Here is an 18619-nt window from a genome sequence, read left to right on the forward strand (position 1 = left end):
GGAGAGAGAGAGAGAGAGAGAGAGATTGCCTGTCACCATGGCAACCTACTCACACCTCTCCTGCCGGGTTTTCCAGGGACACCGGCCCAGAAACCTTGCAGCTGCAGCATCTATGGATGGCAGTCTCCCTCCCGTGAGCCCAGCCACCTCCCATTGGGTGTCTCTTCAGTGCTGCCTAAATTCACCATCACTGCCAGGCCCCATGGGGACACCACCAATCCCACCCCTACAGCCTGCAGTCTGAGGCTCACTACTCTCTCCCCCCCCTGCCCCCCCTTCAACATCTCTGGACCTGTGACCTCTGGCAGCATGGGGGGCCCTGGGCCAGGGCCATGCTCTATGGTTGGTGGCTCCCACCTGGAGACTCGAGGTGGGGTGCAGGTCAGGCGGAGAGCATGGTGGCCCTGGGTGAGGCCGCCTGCACCATATCCCAGAGAGGCTCGGGGAGGCGGGAGAGGGAGACTATGATTTGTTTGAAGGCTTAAGCCCTGGGGCTTCCTTTTCTCAGAAACTGGAGTGTCGGGTGAGTCTGCTCAGGCTGAAGCCCCAAGGTCTGAACTGAGCCAAGACGGGGTCCTAGCTGTGCTTTCCCTGCTGCCAGCACGCATCCCAGGGCCAGAGAAGGGGCCCAGGAGGGTGAGGAGAGACCCTGCAGGGTTTCAGTCACCCTGGGTGGGGGGGGGTGCCAGGAGCTGGAGTGGATTCGTTTTTTCCCCCCCATTTTGTTAGTGAGTGGTGCAAACCTGGAGCGTGCTGCTTCTGAAGGGCCCCGGCCTTGGAAACCCCGTGAGCAGTTCTCTTCTGTACCCTGGGGGGTGGGGGCGCCATGAGACAGCATCACCCTGGCAGCAGTGGGGCAGCTGGTTCAGCTCCTTCCTAGTCTAGCCCTCCTCCAGGTGTGACCTCTGGGAAGCGAGGAGCTAGGACCGGGTCAGCCCTCTGCTGGACACCGGCTTCCCTGGGGCTCAGAAAGGGCCAGGAGGGCCCCAGGTGGGCTTCTGCTCAAAGACAGGCGTCTGGGAGGTGGCCCAGGGTGAAGCCAGCACAGGGGGAGCACTCAAGCCCTCGGAGCGGTGCGGGAGGTGTTAGGCATGTCAGCGCCAGCCTGGCGGCTTTATACCAGCCTCCCTCTGACTCTCACAGGGGAGAGCGAGTGGCGGCGGGGAAGATGCCCTTGAGAAGGTCATTCGTCACCAGGGTCGTGCAGAACTCCGCCTCCCTGAGCGGGGCACACAGTCTTCCTTCATCCTTTGGCCTGGGGGGCTGGTAGGAGATCTGGGGGTTTTCTAAAGGGAGTGGGGGGCGGGGAGGGCATTGTCAATGGTCGCATCTTCAGCCTGAGACAGATTTTTAAAGGTCAAATTATATTTCTGGTTTGTTGTTTCAGAAGACCAATAAAGACTGTATTTTCGTATGTACTTCCTAGTCTTATTGGGCAGGATGGGGGTACAGTGCTGGGGGAGTCAGTTCTCCCCACCCCCTTAAACAGCTGGACAAAGTGCCGAGGATATCACAGATGGGTAACTCTCTCCTGGGGCACAGCTGGGAGAGAAGTGGGGGGCAGAGTCCCAGATTAAAACAAGATTCCCTAGCTGAGCGCAGCAGGCTCCTGGCTCGGCAGAGCTGGGAGGGCTATTTTAAATTCACCCACGCTTCATGCTGGCAATACCAATGCCTGAGGCTCTGGGGGAAGTGAAGGTGAGGCTGGGAGCCCCATAAGTGCCCTGCACCGTGGGGGAACCCCACCGCCTTGGCTGGATGTGAAAAGGCCCTGGCAGTGGGGTCCGCTGGCCTCAGATACTTGGAAGGCATGCATTTGCCCGGGACTCCTGCCGGGTGAAGTGAGGTAGGGAGGCCTGCCCAACAGCAACAGACAGGGTGGTATTGGTCATGGACAGGCCCATGGGGGTCATAACTATGGAGGAGTTCATAGCCAGCTCGCACTTGGACGATGGACCTGAAGGACAGACAGACTGCATTCTGGGTTCACAGCTCTGTCCCATCCACGGGCTCAGCACAGGAGGACCCAGAACCGCATGGCCAGCGTGGCTGGGTGGGGACAGAGGAGAAGACCTGGGGACTTGCTAGTCCGCCCCCAAAGCCCAGCCTCTGGCCAGGCCCAAGCTAAGAGGCCACTACTTTTCAGAGAATAAGACTTGAGTTTTTTCTCTGGTGTCGTGATGTCTCCTTCCCAGGAACCACCAGTGTTGCATTCCTGGGGGACCCTCTTGAGTCCGCAGTAGAAGCAGGCTGTTCCCCTTTCTGAGCGGTGCTAAGCATGGGGTGTTGACCTTCTCTAGCTGTAACAGTTCAGAGCAGACTTGAAAGAGCCCTGCTGCAGACACTGAGATTCACCTCACGGGTGGCCCAGAGGTTAAAGCAATACACTGTGAAGCAAGAGGTTGGCGGTTTGAACCTACCAGCTACTCCGTGTGAGAAAGAGGAGGCAGTCTGCCTTCGTGTAGGTAGACCAACAGCCTTGGAAACTCGGTGGGGCAGGTCTACCCTGGCCTGCAGGTCCACTGCCAGTCTGTAATTGCCTCTGCTGCTGCTGCAGTGTGCTTGGTCTTGGGGTTTGGGGTCATTCACTCCCAGCGCAAACCAAGAGCCCAGGGAAAGACTTGAAGGGCAGGCCCAGATGCAGCACAGTGCTCCTGGGAGAGACCCCAGGAATCCCAGACAGCAGACCTGAGCACGCAGGGCCCTGCGTAACACTTCGGGGGGCAAGCATGATGCCCCACAGCTGGGTGCCAAGCTAGAAGCACAGTCTGTATCAAATGGTAGCACAGTGGATTGACTTGGCTTGATACCCAAGTAGGGTTTGGGCAAGTCAGGTTTGGGTTCTGGTCCAAGAGCTAGAAAGCTAGGAATTTAGCACACACCTGTTCAGAGATTAACATTGTCTCTACCCATTCCTTGGATCCCCCAGAATTGTGTGCACCTGGTGAGCACAGAGCTGGTTGGTCGGGGTTCTGGAAGACTCCTCTTGCCTCCCCCCTTCACAGTCTGTTCCCTCCCCACCCCACCCCACCCCAGACGCTGTGCTCCCCTATTCAGGTGCTCAACCCTGCACACAGAGCCACCAGGGTGTCAACACTACCAGGACAACAGGCCCTCCCTCAGTGGCCCCTGGATGAGGGAGGCAGTGCCACAGGCCAGGGAGAGGAGACGACAGAAGACACAATAAAACAGAAGACAATGATCGCAGTCTGAGGTCTGCAGCGCCTCATCTTTTCCCTGTCACATCTACGAAGCCCGGAGCGTAAGCGCAGTCCTTTGCAGAGAGTTAAACCCAAGGCAAGCGGAGAACACGGTTTCCACGGCAACTCTGCACGGCTCTCATTCAGTTCAGAGTTAAAAATTATATCAAATAATTGGAGGGTGCGGGAGGGCTCCGCCTGTAGCTGGCCATGGCTCTTTCCCCAGCCTGGGCTCTTGCCCTTCAGGGGCACAGGGCCAGAGAAGGCTTGAGTCAAGGAGGGAGTCAGGCAGGGCGCACCGGGAACCACAGACCCATCTTGGTGGTGCGGGTGGGGGTCATGGTCTGTCTGGAATCAGCGTGTCATGATTAAGGAAAGAGAGAGCAAGACAGCACAGGCTCCGTTCAGATGGGGCAGCTGGGTTTGGACTGCTTACGCTTAGTGATGGTTGCTGACTAGGCCTGCCATCCCGTGTCCCTGTGTCTGACCTTGGACTGGGAAAGGACCCCTGAGCCTGGTCCAGGCAGGCCCTGTGCCCTCTCTTAGGCAGGGAGACAGGCTAGAGCCATCTCTGCCTCACCCATTGTGCTCCCTTCATGCCCTTGGCCCCAGGGCAGCCTAAGTGGGGAGGCTCACTGTCTGCCCATCCTTGTCATTCCAGCTTTGTAAGTTCTACTCCACTCCCTCACTGGGGTTCCTCAGTGCCTGGGAGCCAGACCTCTGGATGCAGGGCTGCTGCTCCTCAAGCGCCCATGGGGAGTCCCCTACACGATGCAAAGAGCACTGGTGACACAGTAGCTAGGTGCTCAGCTGCCAACTGAGAGGTTTGGGGGCAGAAAGGTCAAGTGATCTGCTTTGGGAAAGATGACAGCCTGTGGGGGGGGGGGTGTATCATGTGTCACCCATGTCATTGTGCGCTGACCCCACAGCACCCAGCCCCAACCCAGCAGGACATCGAAAAGGTTTCTGAGCCCGGCTTGAATCCACCCTGAGATATCTCAGAAGAGAGGCATGGCGATCTATCTTTCAAGAAACAGCCCTAGTGGGGGCTGTTATGGATTATATGGATGTGTTCTGTCCCGACACATTTGGGGGGGGGGGTTACCATGAGTTGGAATTGACACAAGTAATTTTTTAATGCTAATTAGTGGTGCAGATTTCCAGAGTACAGCTGGCCCAGATCACAGAAGTTGAAGACAGAGTAGGGAGAGTGCCCGCCCCCCCGCCACCGCCTAGTGGTTCTCAACCCCCCAGCAGGGCTGCCCAGGGCTTTGAAGGCACCAAGAAAGGACGGGGCTGGGAAAAGCTCGAGAGGTCCCTGGACGCCTGAGTCCCAGAGGTCTGCAGCGCAGGACTGCAGACCTGCCTGGCCTCTGGGGAGAATGACCTGAGATCTAACGGGGGGGCTTCGGTCGCTGCTGGCCGTGGGATGCAGGGCACGGGGTATGTTTGTGTCTGGGTTTCCTCCTCTGTGAAATGCAGCAGGCGCCAGTGGGCCGCCCTGAGGACAGGACGGGGCCAAGCCTGGCTCCTGGCACGCACTGAGCTCACAGTGAAGTCCCTGCTTTCAGGACCTGGGTCACGAGCCGAGTTCCCTCCTCAGGGGACAGCCAAGCCCCCCAGGGCGATGGGAAGGCAGCTTACAGTGAGGTGGGAAGGGGGCCTGCCTTCCGGGTTGCACTTCTGTTCTGTGAGCCCCCAACAGGTGGCTTCACCTCGGGGGACTTCATTGCCCTCACTTCGTAAATTCTTTCGGGGTCAACTGATGGGTGTAACCCTAAGTGGCTTAGGAAGGTCTCATGTTCCCTCATGCCCACGTTTTCTACTTAAGAAAACAGGCTGGGCAACTGTGGCCCCTCCAGATCACACTGGGGTTCTCCTGCCTTTCCTGTCAACCTTATTCTTAAAAAGAAGACAAACAAACAAACCTGTGTGTGTGTGTGTGTGTGTGTGTGTGTGTGTGTGTGTGAATCTGGCGTTGATTTACAGAGCAGATGGGTTTTCCATTCCACAAGCCATGCACATTTTGTTTCAGGTCGTTCATTGCAGCCCCACAGCGCAATATCACGCATTCCCACTTCCTCCCTGGTTCCGTTTCCATGCTCCCTCCTTCCTAACCTTTCTGAGTTTTGTCCTTGAGGAAATGCTGTCCTTTTGATCACAAATGGTTGATTACACTCCGGCACTGGGAACTGGGCCAATCGGGGAGCTTGCAAAAGCAGATACCTATACTTTAACCTGGATTGTGGGCTATGGTACCAACGTTTTTAATGGCCAGGGGAGGGCGTTGAGTTTTTTTTTTTTTTTTCTGAAAAGAGGGAGCTGTAGGCCAAGTAAATTTGGGGTCTTTTGTTCTAAGTTGCATGTTACAGTTCCCCTTATAGGACTACCCAGTGCTTGACAGCAAACAAAGTCATGACATGGGTTCATTTCCAGTACTGAAGGATGATGCAGAGCCAGAATCTCAGGGGGTTCTACCACTCTCTAGCTGACCAGTAAGCTGGACCTTTTAATGGTTTTGAGTTTTGTTGCACATTTTTCTTTGAGCCTTGTCCTTGTTCTTGACCCACAACCTCCCTGGCCTCGGGGCCACCAGAGGGCAGCTCCTACCTGCAACGATGGCGGTCTTCCTGTCCACGGTCAAGGTCACAGCTGTGCTCACTGTCACCACCGCAGGCTCGCCTGGACTCTCTGGGGAAACGGAAATTGCAGTCACTTCCTCAGGGCCTGGGGGTCAGGGAGTGGTAGGGGTGGGGCTAAGCCCTGCATCTTTCTTGGACCAGAAGAGAGTCAGTGTGTCAGGTTCGAGTTTGTCTGGACATTCTTCAGGAGAGAAGCCTGATGATTTACTTGGGACGCCACAGCTTCCAAATACCCTACGTAACAGTTTTGCCCTGACACACACGGGGTTGCCATGAATCGGAACATGAGCAGCAAAGACCTTCCTGGGGTGGCGGTGGGAGCCGAGGGTGTTTGGGAAGCTGTTGTGCTAGTCCGTCTCTATCACCGCCAGCCTTTAAGGGGGTACGTCCTAAGGGTCAGAGGCTGCTTGCCTTTCTCGGCAGAGCTGAACTTGCCGGAGAAGGAGCTGGCCCCTGGCCCCTCAAAACTGCAGCTGGGACGCTGTGATGTCTGCTCTGATGGAAGACAGCCCGTCAGTATTTGTTCAAGCCTGTCTCTGCTCGCCGCTGCCCGCTTCCGCTCCGGGCAGCATCAGCTCAGGGTCCTGCTGTGACCCATCCTCCCGCACATGTCTTCTCCACCAGACTTGAGAGACCTCACAACGACCTTGAGCTGTGACCGGGCTGTGTCTCAGGGCTGGGTGGTGGGGGATCCTGGGCTGCCCTTCCTTTCTTTTAAAAAAATCATTTTATTGGCGACTCTTACAGCCCTTATAAAATTCCATACCTCAATTGTATCAACATATTTGTACATATGCTGCCATAATCATTTCCAAAACATTTTCTACTTGAGCCCTTGGTATAAGCTCCTCTTTTTTCCCCTCCCACCCTTGTGAATCCTTGATCAATTACATATTGTTATTATTATTTCGAATCTTACACTGTCCGTTGTCTCCCTTCACCCACATTTCTGTTATTCGTCCCTTTCCGGGGGTGGGCTGGGCTATATATCCAACCTTGTGATGGGTTCCCCCTTTCTCTCCTTCCTCCTCCCAGGCCATCCTCCTTCCCTCATGATATTGCTACTTCCATGACTTCCTGAGGGGTTTATCTGTCCTGAATTCCATGTGTGGAGAGCTCTTATCTGTACCAATGTGTGTTCTCCGGTCTAGCCGGATGTGTCAGGTAGAACTGGGACATGGTAGGTGGGGTGGGGGTGGGGTGGGGGAGCATTCAGGAACCAGAGGGATGACGTGTGTTTCCTCGGTGCTGTCCTGCACCGTGGGCTGCCCTTGCTTAGGAGGCGCGACTCAGAAGTGACTCTCCTGGTCCCGCTCAGAAAGCCAGATGCTACAACCTCATCTGCCCCACAGGCCGCACGGGATCGGACACATCTCTGGCATTCTGTAAATCATGGCTGTTGGTGGGGCCAGCCTGCCCCCTCCACGCCACCCCCCCCTCCCCGACGCTCTTCTGTTTGCTACACTCTTGGCTCCTGCACCCCTGTGATACACCCAGCGCCTCGGGAAGGGCAGGAGGAGCTGTCCTGAGTGGTCATTTCCATGTTGCTTCCTCCTGGTGACCCCGTGCTCAGCAGGATCAGGCTCTGGTGATCCCTGGCTGGTTTTCAGAAGGAGATCCCCAGGCCTCTCTTCCTGGTGTGTCTTAGCCTGGACTCTTCCCTGAAGCCTGTTCAACAGCATCACAGCATGCAAGGCTGGGTGACCGCTGTCCTGAAGTGCATGAGGTGGGAAGTGAGCCCAAGTCTCTAACCCGGGTCTCTCACATCCCATGTCTTGTCTGCCAGGCAAGAAATCAATCACGGATCCACCGTGGCATGAGGCTCAGCGTCTAGGGGACAGTTCCAGCTCCACATGAGAACAGAGCCTCTCTGCAGTGGTGTAGGCTAGCACAAGACCTTGGACGTGCCTATTTTTACCCATCTGTGGTCCCGGATGAACCTTTCACAGCAGTCTTGCTATAGGCCCAATTCTGTTACTGAAAATAACAAAGCACGAGGCCACCTCTTACCACCCAATACAGTATTTTGTTAGAATGCCTCTGTAACAAATGTCTGAAGCAAACAGGCCACGTGGAGAGATGGATGTTGCAAGAGTGTCCGTTATAACCACACTTAACCACGGGCGTCTGGTGTCTGCTGGGCAGCTGGTCCCTGGTGGGGCCGACTGGTAACGTGCTTGGCTGCCGAGAGTTTGGTTCTGTTCCATGTGGAGGGGCCTCACAAGAGAGGCCTGGAGCCCTAATTCTGACTGCATGCAAGCTGGAGACGAACTAAGATGAAAAATGTTCTAACCTCGACTGGGGCGATAAGTGTACAATTCTTCTGAATAGGACTGAACTACCGAATTGTATGAAAGGTGGATTATGTGCCAATAAAACTGTAAAACAAAACAAACAAACAGAACCTGAGCCCTCGGTGAAATCAAATATCTCCCGCAATGGGAGCGGACGCTGAGTGGCGAGAGCTGCCCGGTGGAAGGGGGCTCTGGAGTCTCAGGCCCTGTCATGGTCAGAGCAGCAAAGGCACACAAGGGTGCGAGGCTCAGCCTCTCCCCTGGCCTCTGGAGTCCAGCCTCTGGAAGACACGGCTGTGACTGATCTCCAGGAGTGTTCCTGGGCCCCTCCGCCGGCTCTCTGCCAAGGTCCGCTACTGGGTCTGTGCCCCAGCCAGCACAGGCTCATAGCCAACGCTCAAGGGAGGGTGCGCAGACCCCAGGAACACATTCTCTGTGAACAGAAGGGACCTGGGCTCCTGGTCCCCCAACTGGGGTGAATGAGCGAGCAACCAAGAGTTGGCTGGTCGGGCACTGCCCTGGAAGAGGTGGGCTGTGGAGTGAAAGTACTTGGCCTGTGCTACTGGGGCATTAGCGAGCTGCTGCCGCGTGCTGGCAGGTTGCTAAGGCATTGACTGCAAAAGACAGCTCCGTGTGGGCAGAGCTGAGCCCACCAGGCCCCAGGCAAAGGGCAAGGGTGTTAGCCTCCTCCTCCTGCTCCCAGCTTCTCCCTTGAATGGGATTGTTGTTTGTGTTGTGCCCTTGCTTTGGGGTGGACCAGGGGCGGGAGTGAAGAGAGCGCACTCGTGCCTCCCTGCTCAGCAGCTCCCTTTTTTGGGTTGCCAAGCTCCCCTCTCTTCTCCTTGTGGCTCAGTTCCCCACCCACCTGCCCTCCTACCTCGCCGCCACAAAAAGCTCCCCCAGCAGCCAGCAGGCAGAGTCCTGGGTCACAGTGGAGGCAGGAGGGGGCACCGCACCAGGGCTGGGGGGCTGGGGCCCGACCGCAGGGAACCTCGAAGGAGCCCTGTGGGAGCCCCTCCCGCGAGGGCAGGCAGTGTAGGAAGGAGAGGGGTGCCGAGGACCTCCTTCCCAGGCTTTCACTGGCAATGGGACACCGCTTCCCTTCCGCTCCTTCCTGCCCCCCTGAACTCACTCAAGTGGAAAGCCCCGCCCTGGCCCTAACCTGCTCAGCAGCTCCTGTGTGCACGTGGACGTGGACGGTCCTGAGCTGCACCTAAGCTTCCCCGTGCCTCAGTGCCTCTCTGTGCCAAAGAGCAGCTCCTAGGAGCAGCCCGAGGGGAACCCATTTCGTGAAGCCCATCAATGCCCTGGGTGGAGGGGGAGCACAGGGGGTGGCAGAGAGGGGCATCAGCACAAGGTCCACTTTTATCAGATCACCCCGCCTGCTCTCTGCAGCCCCAAAAGGGCCTCCCCAGAGGTCATCTGCAGGCAGGTTCCTCACGGGGATGGTTTTGGTGGACGTGGCGATGGGAAGGGTTTTCATGGAAGGGCAGTTTAAGAGCAGTGGTTGTTGCTGGGGCACATCGATTCTGGCTCAGAGTGACTCCGTGTGAGAGGGCAGAAATCCCAGAGGGATTTCTAGACTGCCATCTGACAGAGTCGGTGGACGAGGTCTTTTTCGAACCCCAAACCTTTGGGTTCACAGCTCAGTGTTTAGCTGCTGGGAGAAATAGAACTCCTTCCTCCAGGCAGACTCCTCGGCTCACCCAGTTCCCTTTGGAACATCTCCACCTCCTCCCTCAGCTCTGCTCCCACTGGGACAGGCCCTGGAGCGTCCCTGGAGCCTTCAGCAGAGTCCCCCTCCCTCCCAGGTAACAGGTAGAAGGCTTGCTTGGGTTCTGACTTGTGGCCCTCACGTAATGTCTCAGGCTCTCATGCCCTCCGTGTGTAAATCAAGAGAAGGCCAACTTAGGCTCAAACACTCCCTTTTGGGCCTTAAATGCTTTATGATCTTCTCAGTGGTGGCTGTCTCTTCTCTCTTGGCTATTATTCCCAAGTGGGAGCTGGAGGCTGGAGCGGAGTGCCTGCCAGCTCTGACCAGCGTGCTGGCCCTTGCCTTTGGAGGGCCTCTGTCTGCCAGGTGGGTGGAGGCCCATCGTTGGGTGCCTCTGACACCACCAGCTACCCCACAGGTAGGGCCCCGCTGCGGGAGAAGTTCCTCCAGCGGAGGCGGGCTGTGGCTGCTGGCCCTGGAGCCTCCAAAGGGAATGGGGGATGCACTGTTGTTTTTTCCCCTTGGTCTCTTTGGGAAGAGCCATGGTGGACTTGGGAAACACTGAAGCCTGATTTCAGGAATTTTCCAAGACACTCAGATTTTTAGACAGATGAATCTTAGAGATCAATTCTTTCCATTCTTGTCAGATTGGGCTAGAATCCAACTCTCCTGACTTTGGGTCAAATCTCTTTCCTTAATCTCATGTGAGAATTTCAAGTGCCACTTTTGCCTGCTGATGAGGGAGATGACCAGCCCCATCTTCAGGGCAGGACTGAGGTTCTCATGTGGCTAAAAAGTGTCCCAGGAGGGAAGGGACAAAGGGACAAAGGAAGTCTTGGGCTCCCTCTCTCATATCTCCTTGCTGTCTCCCACCAGGGGTGCAGGGGCAGGAGGGGCACCCAGAGCTTGGCCTGCGCCCCAGAGCACGGCTGTGCCAGTTACCTGGTGCCTCTGCGGAGCGGAGGTTGTAGACAAAGCTGCCAGCTGGCTGCTCCGCGGCTTGGCGGTACCACAGAGGGAAGTGGCCCCTGGTGAATGTGCTGTCCTCGTCCTCAGGAGTCAGGAACTTCCTGTGAGGAGAAAGGTGTGGCATCTGCCCCCAAATCCGGGACTCTCTTCACTTCTGTCTCCTTTTTTCATACCAAGGCATCTTGGCTGGGCCGAGAGAGAGGGAGAGAGAGTCCCTCTCCTTGGGCTCTTGCTGAGACAGTTGGAGAATGTTGCTCGCTGTCACCGAGTGAACCACTCCAGGCACCGTGAGTGGGATCACACCCTTGTAACCCATAAGGTTTTCACTGACTGGGCTGGAACTACAGTGCTCGGCCTTTCTTTCTAGTCTGTCTTAGTCTAGAAGCTCCGCGGAAATCTGGGCAGCATCCCAGCAACATGCAAGCCTCAACCGACAGACGGCATGGCTGCCCATGAAGTGCCTTGATGGAGAATCAATTCTAAGTCACCCCATGGGAGGTGCCAACTCCGCCACTGTCCCCACTTGGAAAATAGTAGCCCCTCAATTGATATTGTTCCAGAAAACGTTCCCCAGCCATTCTGGTCTTTTCCAGAATCAAATTGACGTGGTCACCGATGGCACATTAGTAGCTAGAAGACGTACCTCGCTAGGCATGGCAATATCGACTGCCGTTGAGTTGATTCAAACTCATAGTGACCCTAGATGGGGTTTCTGAGATGGTAGCAATCTTAACGGGGAACAGACAGCTTCATCTTTCTCCCAAAGAGCGCCTGGTGGACTTGAACCGCTGACCTTGTGGTTAGCAGCCCCAATGCACAACCAGGTCCCCTTAGGAGCGGTACAGAATCTGCTCAACAGTACTTAGACAGTATTCCTGTTTCATGAAGGAACCCTTTCCATGTGCATGTAAATGCTTCTGTCTGCAGGACTGAGTTCTTTGGGAATCAGTCTAACATCTTTTTGTCTGACTCTGTGGGATGTTTGAACAAGGAAATTGTACAGCCGATTCCATCAGTGCCCTACCTGAAGGGCATACATCCCTAAAATGGTTACTTAAAAAATCATTGCCCCGAGGTTTCAGATTGCATTATGAGAGGTTTTTTGAGCAGCTTTACCTGGCTAATTATGATTCTGAACACACACCAGGCGGCAGGATGGAGGGCTGGGCCTGAGCAGAGTGGGAGGGAGGAAGGCATGGGGGGGTGGGGGCGGGGATCAGAAAGGGGCCCTGGTAATCCACAAAGTGGCCGCTGAGACTGGCCGGTGACTGACCTAGAATTCCACATGCACCTCTGTCTTGGCTCATGCATCTTGGGGGGCTACCCATGGCCCCCATGAATGGGGGTGACGGTGCTCCCTGGAGGCGTGTGTGTGTGTGTGTGCCCCTAAATGCTAGCTGTGTTCCCGGGAGGCAGGTCCCTGCCTGCTCTGCAGTCTGTCTGCATTTGAGAGCTCCTCCTCCATCCGTTCTCAGAAGCACTGTGGAGAGGGCACCAGGACCATTGAGAATGCTTCCCACCTGCAGCTGGGGGTGCCTTGCCCAAGCCTTGCCAGGCAAAGGCATGGGCACGCACTTTTTGGTTGGGGCAGGAGATGAAGATGGTGTCACAGCTCAGGGAAGAGGACACCCAGGCGGATGGAGAGCTGCAGGTGACAGGGAGTGGCTGTCCAAGGAGCAGGACCTTAGGGCCAGTTCACAATGCCCATCACCTGGGCTCTGGGTCTTCAGCGTCAATTGCTTTACCTTGTGCAAGGCAGTGGGTCAAGAAAGGGTCAGAGAGAGAGGATGCTCCTCTGCCTCAGGGGGCGGGGTAGGGGGAGGGGAAAGGAGGGGGAGAAAGGAGGGACGGCTAGAGAAGAGAAACTTCAGTTTCTTCTGAGGATGTCCCTGACGTAGCGTGGCGAGTGGGGCTCTGTCGCAGAGTGCTGCAAGAGTCAAAGCCATCCTCGGTGGCGCAGTGTCCTTACGTTCAGCGAGAGTAGCACTGTGTGGGTGGAAGGTGCCAGGTCTCCTCAGCGGGCCCTCAGCAGTTTTCCTCCCGGTGCCTGCTTGCCCCCACCCACTGGAGCCGAGTGAGGAGCAGCGGCAGGTGCACATACCCAATAGGGCCCTCTCTGGTTTCTCACCTCTCTTTGCTGCAGCACCCCGAGAGGCAGGTGCCCGGGCAGTCTGCTTCCTGGGCCCCTCGGGCTTCCCCTAGAAGCTGGAGTTAGCTTAAAGTGGGATTTCTTTATTGTGGGGGCTGTGCTGTGCATCGTAGGGCATTCAGCACTCCTGGCCTCACTCACTAGACCCGCAATTCTCAACCTGTGGGTCGAGACCCCTTTGAGGGTTGAACGACTCTTTCACAGGGGTCGCCCGATTCCAAACAGTAGCAAAATGACAGTGATGAAGTAGCGACAAATATAATTGTATGGTTGGGGGGCATCACCACCACATGAACTGTTTTAAAGGGTCGCGGCATTAGGAAGGTTGAGAACCACTGCACTATACCAACGCACCCTCTCCCACTGATGTATCCAGACACTGCCAAATGTCCCCTAGGGGAAGGCAGGGCTGGTGACAGGCTCCTACCTAGCTGAGAACTGCTGACTTTGACTCCACAGAGAGCGGGGCCCGGAGTCCTATCATGTTAGAGTCAGGGCATCAATGGCCCCCCTCTGATAAAATGTCCAGTAGGAACGTGCCTTAGGGCTTGGGAAAATACATACAAAGGAGGGGCTAGAGCCAGAAGATTTAGACCCTCACGGAGATCTATCTCAGAAGGGAAAATAATGTCAAGATTCCCTTCTGTGGTAGTGACATAATCTGTTGTCAATTTGAGAGGATTAAGAGTGAAAGCCTGTCAATAGGGTGGCAGCTTGATGAGTCCATTTGGAAGCGCTAAGGAGATCAATAGCTCACTGGAGGCAGGACACAGACACACTCCCTGCGAGACATGCCCATTGACAAGACACATGGAGCTATGCCAGAGTCCTGGAGCTGGAGGAGCCACGTGGAGACCCCTGCCAGTGTTGAGATGCTTCCACTGCCACTGGATCCACAAGACTTCCCACCCACTGACCTGTGATCTCCCCACATTCAACATCATTGCATGTGTTGTGTGAGTCTGAAGAGTAATTTATAGATTGATATCAGACATATGGGTTAATATCGGACTTATGGACTTGATCTGGACTGGGCTGGGATGTTTTCTTAATGTACAATTACTCTTTATATAAAGCTCTTTTCTATACACATATGAATGTCTATGAATTTGTTTCTCTAGTTTACCCGGACTAGCACACCTCTGTGGAAGCTGGGGGAGCTCTGACCAATACCCCCAACGTCAAGAACTTGGTAAGGCTCTTCCCCAGAGGCCACCTCCGTCTTCCGGTGGAAGGATGACTTGTCTTACTCTCTGATCTGTAAATCCCACTCTCCCAGCAGCCCCAGTTTCCCAACAGGCCTCAGACACAAGAGTCCAATCTCTCTCTGTCCATGTGGCCCAGGTGCACAGCCAGGAGCTGGGGTCCCCGCCCTACCCCCACCCCAAAGCAAACCCACAAGACTCACTTGTCGGCGACCTTCTCGGAGCCCACGAACAAACCGCTTCTAAGGAGACCCGCCCGAGTGCCCAGAAACGCCATGTCCACCACTTCCTGGGGCTCTCTGTGAGGCAGACAGAGCAGGGGAGAGTCACCTGAGGGTGCTGGTCTGGACCAGGGTAGAGAGAGCACACACAGGGCCGTGCCGTCGGCCCCTCTCCTAGCTCCGGGGCCCAGTGTGACTCAGGGAAAAACTTTCTAGGAAGGCTTATTTCTCAGGGAAGCACACACACACACACACACACACACACACACACTGAGCCTCCAGTGTGACACCAGGGAGAACTGGCTCCCTCTGGCAACGCCTCACTTGTTAATTGGATCCCCTGGGTCCCTGCCTCCCTGCCTCTCTGTCTTTTCAGACATTGTTCCTAATTGGTTGGCCTGGCTTTTGGTGGGGAGGAAGGGTTGGATCTTGAAGACATGGAGGGAACTCAGGCAGTGAGATCGTCCTGGGGCCTCAGGGAGCGTTAACGTTCCGGAAGCCACCCTGACAGGCTTGAAGCACTGTTCCCATTCACCTTTTTATTGACATGGAAAAGGAGGGGGCACCGGCGACACAGAGAGCCGTCCCAGTAGACTTCTAATCGTGCCAACAAGAGTGGACAAGATGAAAATTTGAGAGCTCTCAAATGCAGTTCGCCAGTGTGGCTTTCACTAATTTCCCCCACAGTCCCAAGAGCACGATGCTAAGAGCAGGGGCACCAGGAGGTTGAGGACAGACGGGGTCAGGGTGGGAGGTCCTCGCTTCCGGATCCATGAATATCAGCACCCGTGAGTCTGAGGAATCATAACCCAGTGTATCTGGGGTTTGGGTGAGTCGACAAGATGGACATTAAACAAAGCATTGCCAAGCAAAACACTTCTTCACGAAGACCCAGATGTTAGGCGGTTGGTAGAGGAGGCTGCAGCAGGCCCCACCCACAGACCGCACCTGGGATTGGGTCAAAATGTTTGGCTTAGAGACTGGAGACTCCAGTGGTTTAGGCAGGGAGTGCCACAGAATCAGATGAAAATGTAGACTTTTCAGACACCCGAGTCTTGCCATCGACCTGCCATTAGTTGAGGGTGGGGATTGAGTGGGGTGGTAGTGGTGGGGAGGGGAGGGGGGCGCCTTGCACAGGTGTAGCTTTAAAAACGTTCAGATCTAGTTCAAAAGTAGTGAGGGCAGTCCCCCAGTGTCCATGACAGCATTATTCACAAGAGTCACAAAGTAGAAACGAAAATGACCTGGGTCGCCATCAGCAGCTGAGCAGATAAACATGTGGACCATCCATCCAGTGGGATGCTGTCCAGTTGCGGGGCATGCAGTGATATGGCTGCTAAGTGAAATATGCCAGAGCCAAAGACAAAGTTTGTGTGATCACACTTACATAGAATGTGCAAATGCATAGAGACAAATGTTTATGAATGGTTAGCGGGGGCTGAGGGGAGGAGGAGGAGGATGGGAGCTATTTTTGAAGGGCTATTGACTTTGTGTTTGGGGCGAATAAATTTAACTCCCTGTTTTGGAATGGATTCCAACTCATAGTGACCCTATAGGACAGGGTAGAACCGACCCTGTGGGTTTCTGTAACTTGTTATGGGAGTGGAAAGTCTCCTTTTTCCTTCTGAGAAACCGCTGATGGTTTTGAACTGCTGACCTTGTGGTTAGCTGTCCAACATGTAAGCACTCTGTCAAGGGGGCTCCTTGGGGGTGCCTAGTGGTATGGAAATGAATGGGGGTAAACGTGATTCATGTCGCTGAGCTGTACCCCTATAAATGGTGCAGGTGGCCGTCTTTCTTTTCAGTGGTATCTATTTTATTACAGCAAAATAAAAATTGAAAAATGAGTGACCATAGTATAATGACCCTCACATACTCATCAGTAAGCCTCAACAATTACCAGCTCATGGTCAAGAGAGTCTCATCTACAGCCTCCTTCCCTCACCCAACTCGCTTCTCTTGAAGGAAATCTCAGGGCTCATTTTATCTGTAAACATGGTAGCCTGTATCATGAAAATGAATGATAAAAGAAAGGACCCAACCTCAGTAACATTATCACCCCTTAAAAGGCCCCCCGTACCTCCTACATATCAGGAAATAACTGGTCAGTGTTCATAATTTTCTAACTACCTCATTAATTTTTTAAGTTTTCTGGAATCAGATCTGATGACTACTAACTGGTTGATGATATCTGTCTCCCTCTCCCTCTATTACCTTATATATATGATATAGCATAACATAACAATATAATGTGACTTATAATATACCATAGCTGCATTATACATGGGTAAGTAAAAAAATCATTGAAAAGAAAATGTTCTAAAACTGATTGTGGTGATGATTGTACAACTCTTCTTGATGTGATTCAACGATTGAATGGTATGATACATGAATTATATGCCAATAAACTATGTGGATCATAACAACTGTGGCTAGCCTTGAGAAGAAAGGGGATTCCAGAACATTTCAAAATATATATCTAGCTCCTAGGGCTCCAGCTCATGCATGCATGGATTTACGCCAAACACAGTATGTTTAAGCATGCCTCTGTGCTCAGTACATGGCTGCACACAAGTTCTCTCAGGAACACTCTTGTCTCGTCATTAGGGTCACTACAAAGAAAGGATGGTGCAAAGATCAACTAGCTCAGAGCTCATCTTTCCATTAGTCTTTTAAGCAAGGCTGAAGCTACTGAAGATGGTTTTATGGATCATAACCAGGAAGTTGTCTTAGATTTACCAATACAAGCCGGAGAGCAAGGGCCAATCCAATGTCTTTTGAGAGGATCTGCTGGGCCAGTTCAATTCAAGGCCAAGCAGTCAGACCAGGAAGTCTATGCACATGGCTGGTTGTTCCTGTTGTTGCTCTTTCCTTCCAGAGAGGCTAATGTGCGTAGAGTTTCTCTAAAGACTCAGGAAGGTCATGGCAGCTTCTTAGGAAGGAGGTTTAAGAAACTCGAAAACGGCGTTCATTTGAAAAAGGCCAGGAAGTGTACCAAGGAATTCCCCCACCCCCCCATCACGACAATGCACCTGTTCACTCTTCATAGGTAGCAAGGGCTGTCCTTTAAGGATGTCATTGGGAAACCTCACCCCATCCAGCCTACAGCCCTGGTCTTGCCCTTTCAGACTCCTGTTTTGCTTCCCGCACTGAGAGAACATTTGAAAGGAACACCGTGTGGGTCCCTTTGGAGAACACCCAAAGTGCCGTCTGGCAGTGGTGTAAATCAAAGGATACAGGGTCCTTTGGTGGGGGGTTGGAGGGGGGGAGGGAAAGGCTTCCTTCAAAGGATAGAGACCCAAGGGGGATATGTCCAGAAACAAGCGCATCACATGTTAGCGTTTCGTTAAATAAAAGTTTCTAGGGCATTTAGCAGTCGTCTTTTACGGACTCACGCACATGAACGGCTGTATGCAGTAACATCATATGAAGGAGCCATGATGGTGTCATGGTGAGGCACCTATGCTTTGGGCTGCTAACCGACGAGTCAGCAGTTTGAAACCACCAGTGGCTCTGGGGGAGCAAGACAAGGCTTTCTACACTGGTAAAGAGTCACAGATTCGGAAACCCACAGGGGCAGTTCTACTGGGTCCTATAGGGTCACTGCGTTGGCATCCACTCGATGTCAGTGAGTTTAGGGACCCCGTGGGAGAGAGAGCTGGCCATCTGCTTCCATAACGGTTATAAGCCAGCAAGCCCCAGGGGCTATTGTCCTCTGTCACCTGGGGTCCACGTCATTGAAATTGACCCAAGGGCAGCCAGCAACAACACAATATAATACATAACTTCTTCATTGAGATAGAAGCCACAGACCATGCACCCCGCCCATGTAAAGCGGCTTTCAGTATATCACAGAGCTGTGTGGCCATCATGACTATCGACTCCATTTGTATTTCTTATCACCCCCAAAAGAGAGCCCGTGGTCATCTTTTGTCCTTTTAAAGCCCCGTTCCACTTTCTTCTCTCCCCCTCTTCTCTTTTCCTTGAAATGTATTGCTGATCAAACCAGGTCGTTTGTCCTATAGGGCTCCTCATGTTCTGGAGTCTGCTGGCTTTACTGAGCGTGCTCTCTTGTCTCTGCATTGGCTGTGAAATAGAAATACAGAAAGCAGAGGCCTGGTGGCGTAGACCTGGCATCGGTGTACTGGGCTGCTCGTTGGGTGGCTAACCCCAAGACCAGCAGTTTGAACCCCCGCAGCTGCCGGCTCAGAGGGAGGAAGATGAG

The 18619-nt window shown here is 54.1% G+C and overlaps 1 protein-coding gene across 1 annotated transcript in view; it reads right to left on the reverse strand.

The window, feature by feature from the left end:
• The window catches only part of CACNA2D4 (calcium voltage-gated channel auxiliary subunit alpha2delta 4), a 126368-nt gene that overhangs the window by 47048 nt on the left and 60701 nt on the right, over positions 1-18619 (reverse strand). Inside the window, exons 24-26 of the mRNA XM_004710470.3 lie at positions 14377-14472; positions 10793-10920; positions 5811-5891 (exon numbers count right to left, since the gene is read on the reverse strand). Coding sequence (XP_004710527.2) covers positions 5811-5891; positions 10793-10920; positions 14377-14472 — 305 coding nt within the window. The remainder of the gene's footprint in view (positions 1-5810; positions 5892-10792; positions 10921-14376; positions 14473-18619) is intronic.

This window comes from Echinops telfairi, unplaced genomic scaffold (assembly GCF_000313985.2).
Source record: "Echinops telfairi isolate 266 unplaced genomic scaffold, ASM31398v2 ScPeMD7_6273;HRSCAF=7185, whole genome shotgun sequence".
Classification (NCBI taxonomy): Eukaryota; Metazoa; Chordata; class Mammalia; order Afrosoricida; family Tenrecidae; genus Echinops; species Echinops telfairi.